The 10,338-nt window shown below is 28.1% G+C and overlaps 1 protein-coding gene across 1 annotated transcript; it reads right to left on the minus strand.

Annotated features, from left to right (window-relative positions):
- Window positions 1-8,144: 8,144 nt before the first annotated feature.
- LOC132045051 (14 kDa proline-rich protein DC2.15-like) lies at window positions 8,145-8,874 on the minus strand. Its single transcript, XM_059435573.1, has one exon. The coding sequence runs from the start codon at window positions 8,760-8,762 to the stop codon at window positions 8,352-8,354; it is 411 nt and encodes a 136-aa protein (XP_059291556.1). The 5' UTR covers window positions 8,763-8,874; the 3' UTR covers window positions 8,145-8,351.
- Between the last annotated feature and the right edge of the window lie 1,464 nt (window positions 8,875-10,338).

A 10,338-nucleotide genomic window follows, 5' to 3' on the forward strand; every position in this document is an offset into this window, starting at 1 on the left:
TCTATCTACTTTTCATCACCTAAAAGTTCTCATTTCTAAAAACACTCAGAGTTTTGTATAAGCCATATAGGTATAACTATATCTTGTTCTTTTTCTTAACGTGTAAAGAATGAAAATAATTTTAACAAATTGGTCTCTTTCTGTGAATATGTATAATAAAATTTAAAACATTATTTCCTTGTACGTCTAATTTATGTAAATAAATATTCAACTTTCTTTTATGTAAATAAGTATTCAACTTTCTTTCTTTGAATAGAGAGTTCATGAATAGTGTCATATTTTTATTAAAAAGATTGATATCTTTTAACAATTGAGCGTGCTAGCACATGAGGTGGAGAAGAATACTTGCCTCTTTCCCTAACTTGATCAATTCAAAAATATTTTTTGCCTCCTTAGTTTGTTAATTAATGGTGTAAAATGAAACCTCCACTTTTCTCTTTAAAATAATCACTCTCAATTAAAGTTATCAATAAGAGAAAGAATTACAAAAGGAATTACACTGAATTCAAAAGGTTGAAATGAAATTGGGAAAACAAACATAAGAGAAATAAATTAAGAGGGTTCGTAATGAATGTAAAAGAATATTGGGAGTGGGATTTAAGAATTTGAATGTAGAATTAATTATTTTCGCAATTCTACCGTTACAGGTTAAAAAATGAATTAAGCAACTAAATTTGAAAAGAAAAAAAGATAAGCCCGTGAATACATTTCTAGAGTAAAAAATTTCAAACTATAGCTCATTTCATAAAATCACAAGGTTGTCTTCATTTTTTAAGGTGCGGAAGAAAAAGAAAATACTCTTTTTTAGTAGTACAAACACGTGCCCATCTCCTTTCATTTTATCTTGAAACTTATATCGATCTTGGAGTAATATGTTGTCCTCATTATAATATCACTGAAATGTGAGCTTCAAATTAATTGACACAAGCATGTATGACAAAAGAAAGCTTGTAACACTGCTTCTCAATTTAAGACAATTGTTTTTACCATTGATCTTGTCATCCCTTTCTAAAATTAAGCATCTTTAATTTGCGATCATTTATCAATTAACTCCTCTAAATTAAAATTGCATTCCCTGGATTCTGCCCTGCAAATCTAAGTCACATCTTCACTAACAACACTATTACTATCCTGCAAATTTTGGAGTAGTGTTCTCATGAAAAAATCTTGAGATAAATGATGAGCTGTGACATTAAAGAAAACTTAAGCTTCAAATTAAAAGTTCATGAGAGCGCATACCCTGCAACCTCTCATGATTAAGAATTCATGAAAGAGCGACCTATTCAAAAAGAAAAGATCAACATTTCAGATGATATTCAATAACATTTTCCGCACTATCCACGAGGAATTTATATCTATACTATATTAAAAGCACGAAGGGCCTTAGAAATGTTGATTGAACTTTTTGTCCTTCATTAAAAGACTCTACAATAGACAAAATAGTCATTTCATTATTTTCTTAATATTTAAAATACTAAAATCTCAAATATAAGAATTCCTAAATATTTGAGAGTTTGAAATTGATTAAGATTGTACCATAAATAAATTCATTCCTATTTGAACTATGATACTTGTCTTCCAAGACTAAAACGTGATATTACCATGATCTTTTCATAATTATTTAAGATTCTGAAATTAATTAAAATTATAGTTACAAATCTTTCCTTATTTAAATTATGTAGGGAGTCTAATATTTAGGAATTTATATAGGTTTTAGTTTTTTACCTTATGTCAATTCTTTCCGTACTTGAACATAATATTTACCTAATAATATAAAACCTACTAACTGATCTCTAGCAAATTTGCTAACGACGAATTGCTCCACAGACCATAGCGGGTGAGTTTTTTAACCTTGGTATTTTTTTACCCTTGTTCTTTAAGCTTCTTCTTTTTTCTGTTGTGCTTTAAGCTTTGTTTTGATGACATATGAATTGCTCCATATTTAAATCGTTTTTTTCTATTGCTAACGAGTAACAACAATTTGCTAATTACTTGATTTAGTTTATTGTTGTTTTTAATGTTTTTGGAAGAACATTTTGATTTTCCGTTTAAGTTTTTTTCCTATTATTATTGACCATTCAATTCAATTATTTTTTGAGAATAAAAGAAAATGCTGACGTAGCTTCAATATAGAGTTCTTGTGATTAATATTCACATTTTTTTTTTCTTCTTTAAGGTGATATGCTTTTCTTTTCTTATAAGTTATTACCCATGGAATTCAATATTTTTTGGAATAAAAAGTTATGTTGTTTGAGACTTTGAGTTAAAAAAGAGAATTCATCACGTTCGAAAAATATCAAAATATTATCATTGTTAATTTATAAAAAGAGCTCCTCTCTAGCCACATACATTCATTAACTCTTTGAACTTTGAAGTACATGCTTCTCTACTTCTTCTACTCCTCTTTTTGTCATCTAGATTATTTTTAGCTATAATAGCTATGTGTGCAATAAAATATTAATGGATCTTTTTAATATTTAAAAGTAGATTTCAAATTGAACAACATTTAAATTCTTTTAAAAAAAATAAAATTTTTCTATTAATTTTTTCCTTATCTCAACTATGTTGGAAGTCTTAATGTTTAGGACTTGAAAATTGATTAATGTTTCACCTTATATAGAAGAAAAAATTATTTGAACTATTTAACATAACTATAAATTTTTCATATTAATTTTCCATATTTAAGACTTGGAAATCTCTTAAAATTTATTTTCTTTATTTGGAATATGTAAGTCCTAAAATTAGTACTTTAATTAATTTTTTAATTATATTACATAAATTATTTCCTTTTTAAATGTGTAACAAAATTGAAGAATTTTTTTTTAAAAAAATTGAAGACATAATAAGATATTCCCATGGAATTCAATAAAGTACTTAAAGACTTTTCTGCATAATTTCTTCCTTTATAGAGCTAAATGAAACCAACATTCATCATTTATAGGATTTACATTTTATTTAATAATATCGTAATTTTATTTAGTAATTCAAGCATATTTTCTTAAAAAATATCTAAGTGACTTTTATAACTCATTATTGGACAGAATCTTAATTTAATTATTTTTCTGATATTTAAGAATTTGAAATCCACTAAAATTGTAATTATTCAATCTTTCATTATTTGAAGTATCAGTAAAAAGTCCTAATATTTAGGATTAATAAAATAATTAGGATCTTAATTAAGATTTTTACCTAATAAGGATCCTTATTTGAAGTTTGAACTATGTAAGACTTTGAAGTCTAAAGTGAAAGTCACGTTGAAATTGAATATGTTTCCTTTGAGATCCAAGGTACGATTACAGGAAAATTTATGCTAACGGCGGCCGTCTATAATTAGCGTGCAAGAAAACCCTTATTAGCACCTTAAAATTTCAATTGGTTTAACTTTCTTTTTAAGAATTAACAAGGCAAATTCATTCCATGTTTTATGTAGGTAAATTACTTTCTTGAGTTTTAAAATATTGTTTATTGTTTAGTGCTAGAATAAGTAACTAACTAAGATCGGAAGGAGTACCGTGCAAAATAATCGACGTAATTGTAGTGTAGGGATTTTTTTTTATCAATTTTTAGGAATTTAATAATTAATTATGCATTTAACTAATATAAAAATAAAAAATCATTTCTACAATATAACATACCTATAATTCATTCCATTTACTTTTGAATATGAACTATTATACATCTAATATTATATCCGAACTCATTTCCTAATCAAACAATATTTTTTTCTTCGTCGATTTGTTGTATAATATTTTAACCACACTCAGCAATTAGGAGAAATAACTAAGAATTTTTTTTACTCATTGAAAATAAAATTTACATTGGATAAAATTATAATTAAATTTAAACATTAATATTACGGATTATCTAATTAAATTATTTGAATCAATAAGAATAGATGTTTTCATTTAATGTTGTGACCAAATAATTAAGTCTTTGAATTACATTATTAGCAAAAGAATTCATTTTAATTATTTTTTTGAAAATTTATCAGATTAATAAAATTATTCATAATTTTGTTTCCATAAGAAGAGCACGGGTTGTGAAAATAATTAGAAAATAGAGCAAACTAAGTATAGTATGATATTACAATTAAAACATAAACTTGAAAGAGTCAGGATATAACGAAACAGTAAAAGACAGATATTCATTTTAAATAAGTTGTCATTAATTATTTTTCATTCATTCAAACAAATGACTTTTTGTAGGTTTTTATAGATATTAAGCTATATGTTGTAGATTAGACTCAACATTGGTCTTTTTTAAACTTTACATGTCCCGTATTCATATTTATGAAAAGTTATAGGACCAATCTGTTCATTCCCAAATTTCAACAAGGTCAAAAGATTAATTTTTTAATTTATGTTATTTGATAAATCTTTCAGAATTGTGATAAAAGTATATATAAAAAGTATCAGATAATTTTAATTCTAATATAGGTTACAAAAATAACAACTACTTTCATGATACTTCCAAGGATGTATGTTCTTTGAATCACACGAAATATACGGGTACTACTATAAAAATACGAATCTACAATGCGCAATGCTGATAGACTTTTTCACCGTTGATAGGTGCATCATATGTTAGATTATCCTAATTATAATTAATATATAATTTTTTTGACCGCCTCCAATTTCATTCAAAATTTGATGATCTAAAGAAGTTTGTGTACATTTGAAGACTTGAAGAAGTCCATGTATATTATTTTTCATTTGTTTTATTGTTTGTTTAAGTCTGGCTTAGAACAATACTAAGTCATTGTTGTCTGAAGTTAAATATTATGAAGGACATTACTTTAAATTAATCAGTAATCTTTTAAAGCATGTTTGTGTTTTTCATGATAATAAATAAAGCATATGGTAAAAATTATCTATGACGTTGGGCTATACGTGTTACAACATATTTTCTAACATGAAAAATTGCATGGACATTTTATATTTTTTTTCTACAGTTAAATATTTAAAATTTGGGATGAACTAATTAGCAAAAGAATCCAATTTTATTCTTTTTCAAATTCCTTACATTAGTAAATTATTTTTTCAAATTCACAAAATTCTTAAGTATATAATTTTTTAAATAAGAAAAATATTAGTGGTATTAGAAACAAAGCAAAATCAATTATAATATAATGTTAAATGTCAAATTGGTAAAATGCAAATTTAAAGTAACAAGGATGAAATAGTAGAAAATAAAATATAGGAGTATTCTAAATAAATTGTCATTATTCTTTTTGTACACTTTTTCGAACAAATAAAAACTCTTAATATTCTTTTAAATATTAAGTTATTTCACTACTAAATGAACATGAATTATCGATGGAAAGTTAAACAGTAAAATTCGTCGACAATTCTATTTAACGACGGAGTAGTAACAAATTATAAAAAATAAAAATAAAAATCTTAACTACGAACAATTAGCGACAGATTAACGAATAAGCTAATAACTACAAAATAAATACTACTATGACATTTATCAATTTTGCTAATTCGATTTTTACTTCATGAACATCACCTTTTACTATTAATATGAAACTGGGGAAGCAATGAAAGTAACGAAGAAAAGAAGGACACGAAATGGCAAACGAAAGAGCAAATGAAAAATAAAGACAAAACTCACCAAAAGATTCATACAGTTGCGTCTGGTTCTGTTCCTTTGGGACAAGCATTCAGTTTTGCGTTTTTTCTTTTGCCCTCTTCTTGCGTCGGTTCATAAGTCTTTTAACAAAAAAACTCACATTCTCCTTTAATATGTCATGAACAATGGCAAATTATTTTGTGATTAGGCTATAGAAGAGAAAAGTAAAGAAATTCTCACCAAAACTATTACCGAGACACGATTAATAATTAAAACTTATCATCTTTAGATACAGGAAAATCCGAATTCAAGATTGCCTGCAAAAGCTAAAACACTGAGATTATCAATCAAGCAAACGGATTTTTTTTTTTTTGGTGCCAAAAAATTGTACACAACAAAAAAGCACTTAAAATCTTAAAATTCTCTCTTTTTACAATAAAAACCTGTGCTAATACAAACAATGAATCCATTCTATAGATTTGAAAAAGGATATTCAACAGCCTTACCTAGCTGATCTTCATTTTTTTCTTTCCACTTTCCTATAAAATCCGAAAGCGTAGCGTTCCTTCAAAGTGGATAGATTACACTTAAAATCTACTAAGTAGACTATTACAGCAGTCATTCAAGTGAAATTATTTAGAAAATTAATGATGGACTTTTGGGCTTCCAAAACTACTCCTCTCATGCACGATGTCAAGATTAGTTATAACTTATAACTGCTGCTAGTATTAATTTCCTTTGCTTATAATTCTCTGACATTTAACTGTTATAACCGTTGCTAGTTAGTAGCAGAAATTAACCAAAAATACAATAAAAATGAGAAAAATGCCAAAAAAAAAGAAGAAAAAAGATAAATGCAAATGCTGGCCATAGAGAGGTGTCACATCACCTTATCTATGCCAAGTTTTATTGTATATAATATAGATATAGGTTAGAGTAAATTACTCAAATGGTCATTGAACTTGTAAAAAAAAAAATCCTATTAAAGTAACTTTTGATATTTTTTGGACAATAAGGTCATCAAACTATTCCCTAGTTTCCAATAAAGTAAAACAAGTCATTTTTGGACATAATCCCTTTAACCCATTTTTAAATTAAAAAATTCACTATCTAGGCACAATTTTTCGGTACTCCGAAATTCTTGTTCAAATAATATTTCATGTTTTAATAATAAAAAATCAAAGTATTATTTCAAGTTATTATAAGAATAAAACAATATCACAATTCAAACTTTAAGTATGCTATCAGATTTTCTTTGTTATATCAACTTCTTTTGAACTATTTTAATATTTTTCTATTGCTCAAAGCAGGAAGTTAAATATTTTACTGAATGAAAGCGCTTGGACATAATTGAAACACATGAGACGTTATATAGATGCATGATGCATGTATAATATTTGGATAAATTTTCTCAAAGAAAAAATCGTGTTGGATAACTACTTCGTAAAAATGAAAACATTTTTACAATTAGTTGTATATATGCTTTCTAAAAATACAAAATATTTATATTAATTGTAATCCACTTATTTGTAGTAGTTAAATAAAATCAAAATATTACAAGTTCATCTCCAAGAAAAAAAAAATAGTAAATATTTTTTTTTTATAATCGAAAATTTTATATATCAGGAAAAATTATTTATAATCAATTAAAAAATCTATAATTAAGCGTCGTGCTTAATTCTACGATCATTGAACTATATCCTTTTATTTTCTACTTTAGACACAATTTTGCAATATTCTAAAAAAATTTGTTTGAATCAATATTTTTCACATTTTGAAAATAAAATAAAACTATTCAATTGGGTTATATAATTTAAAAATAAGTCAAGTGGTCTCATGTCCAAAAATGGAATGTTTTACCTTTTTGGAAATATGGGCATAGTTTGATGACCTTATTATCCAAAAAAAATTCAAAAGTTACTTTAGTAGGACTTTTCTACAAGTTTAATGACCATCTGAGGAATTTACTCATATAGGTTATATTGGATCTTTTGTATACATTTGATTAGTGAGGATCTTCCTATTTTAACATTTGTTCAATAATTCAAATTTGTTACAGACAGCCCTTACTGGAGAACAAAACATGAAAACAGAGGTTTTTTTGTTGTGATTTTTCATATAGAATTTGATTTCTCACAGTTATGATTTTCTAGCAGTGGTTTGTTATTTTGTCTTAGTGGTAGACTTCTTGCGGCTGTTAAGTGTTACTTCATCTGATGTGGACTAGAATGAACAGGTAACACAAGTGTTCGATATATGTCCTAAGAGAAAGTCGTGCCCAAACGAACAAAAGTATGTAATCTTTCATTTCCGAGAGCCAAATTATATGAACTTTGATCAATATTTTAAAAAAAATATATGTTTCACCATATTGATATGAGAAGAATTGCAACTTATAGTACTTTTAGTTTTTTTTCACATCTAAACATTAATTTAAAGTGTTTAATTAATCTAATCCAATTTAGCTTCCAACATTAGTCAAATTGACTCTAAGTGTTAACTATGACAAGCTATTTTGGGACAGAGGAAGTAAATCATATAAGCAGAGAGGCTTACAAACTGCACGAAAGTGATATTGAAAAATATTTATTTCCAGAGGGAGCACAAACAATTGTCCATACAAGAGCCCTTTCCAATAATAACAATCCTAAACACATTACAACTTTGCACCTAACAAGAAGTTTAGTGCAAGCAGCTAAATTGAACATCAGAAACTGCTAAACAAATGAATATAAAAAACCAGATTCAGAAACAGAAAAAAAAAATTATAGAATCATTTAGGGACAAGTAAAGCCCTGTGGAGCCTTCTTGCTGCAAACATTAAGAAGTAAGTTAAGGGAAATAGGGAGATTAAGGTTGATTCCCAAAATGTTAGCCTTCAGTGCAGTGCAAAGGCAAACAGCAGCCTCCAAGTCCACAAGATTTTCTATAAGACTGCAGCATGGTTTTACTGGTGGAGTTCCAAGTGTTACATTCAACAAACCATTAAGCACATTAGCACAAACACCTAATTTTAATGCATCAGTTGGGCATTTGCCTTCTTTCAAAGGAGGAGGGGGGCACGGCTTTGGGGTTGGCTTTGGCTTCGGTTTTGGTTTAGGTTTAGGACCAGGGCAAGTGTTGCATGCACTCACCACTGTGAAGAAAAGGATATTGAATAGAAGAAACAGGGCAAGTGACTTAGCCATATTGGACTCTAAAATTTGCTAGCTAAAGGGATAGTAATAGGGAAATGTGTTGAATTGTGATGATGAAGAATTAAAAGGATGGTTGGCTTTTATAGGCTGCGTGCATAAGGATGGAAGATCAAAAGAATGATGAGAAAACATTCTTAACCCATGTGTGTAAACCTGGAATTGTGGCTGGCAAGAAGCATATTAAATTATTAATTAATCTGGTAGATCTTGGAGGTATGTGAAGAAGGAATTAATAAAGGGGTGCCATGTTCCTTGTTTAGTTCCAACCTAGAATTCTATTGTTTTATTTCGTTCCTCTATCAAAAATATTGTATATACTGATGGTGCATTCCTAAGACTCGTCGGTAATGTTTCCGATGAATTTCCCAATGAAAATCCCTTACCGACAACTCAAATTACGATGGAACATCCAAATAGTCAAGTACAGGGGATAATTAGGATCAAAAATAGTTTAGGTGTACACTCAGTAAAAGGTTTCAAGTTCAGGGAGGTGCAGAGATATTTTGCGTATTTTCTAGGTTACTAGTTGATTACACTTTAGATAATTCTTTGTATTTCACTTTAAATGACTTGACAATATAAATTAAAGATTTAAATTTGAACCCCAAACATGGCAGAAAATCTCCTTGTACTAGAATGCTAGCTAGAGTGTTACTCAAAAGGAAAGCAAAGGCTGTGTGACTGTGTGAGCAAACTTTGACAAGTTCCACAACCACCAAGGGGTGTTTTGAGATGAATGAGATCCTTCTATCCTTACCTAGAGGTCTCGAATTTGAGTCCTAAGAGTGGCGAAATTCCTAGCTGGGTGTGTTACCCCATGTATCCCCTCTATGCAGCGATTCTAAATTAATCGATCTGGTGAATTCCATATACTAGATGATTATAACATAAAAGGACAAGGAAGTCGTGCGTCCACGGAAATGTGAAGCCCTGGCGGTTTAGCTTAAATTGGATTTCTAATTCGGTGTTGGCATACTATAACTGTAGTTTAATAATCTTGTCACGGGCTAAACAAGAACCTAGCAAGTGGGCTTCACTGGAATTCTAATTAGATTAAGAATATTCTTCTCGTGAATTTTGTCAAATATCCCCACGTCAAATTATTGATATTTTCTTGTGTTTATACTGACTAAACTGCTCTTGTTAATTTGTTAAAATATTTCTAGTGGAATCATCTTTTTGTACCAAGTATAATTTAGATGACCCGAGCTTCATTTTGGTTGGATTTAATTTGGAAATTGTTTTCTAATTCACAATTTATTTTGCATTTAGACTTGTAACTCTTGTTAATAGTAATAGAGAATTGGTCTGTCTCAGAGGAACTGGTTTTGCTCCTAAAACCATCAGAACATACTATTTCACTACTAAATTGATGTCCCGGAAGAAAATCCTTTCTTAGTCCCAACACAATTAGCTTTTAAATGATTATACAGAGAAACTGATTACCTTGACTATATATTTCATTCTATTCTAAAAAAGTTAATGTAATTGAACCTACATTCTACAAGTTGCCTCGGAAATAAGAAATATGACTATACTTCATTCTATTCTGAAAAAGTTAACGTAA

Source organism: Lycium ferocissimum, unplaced genomic scaffold (assembly GCF_029784015.1).
Source record: "Lycium ferocissimum isolate CSIRO_LF1 unplaced genomic scaffold, AGI_CSIRO_Lferr_CH_V1 ctg5937, whole genome shotgun sequence".
In the NCBI taxonomy this organism is placed as follows: Eukaryota; Viridiplantae; Streptophyta; class Magnoliopsida; order Solanales; family Solanaceae; genus Lycium; species Lycium ferocissimum.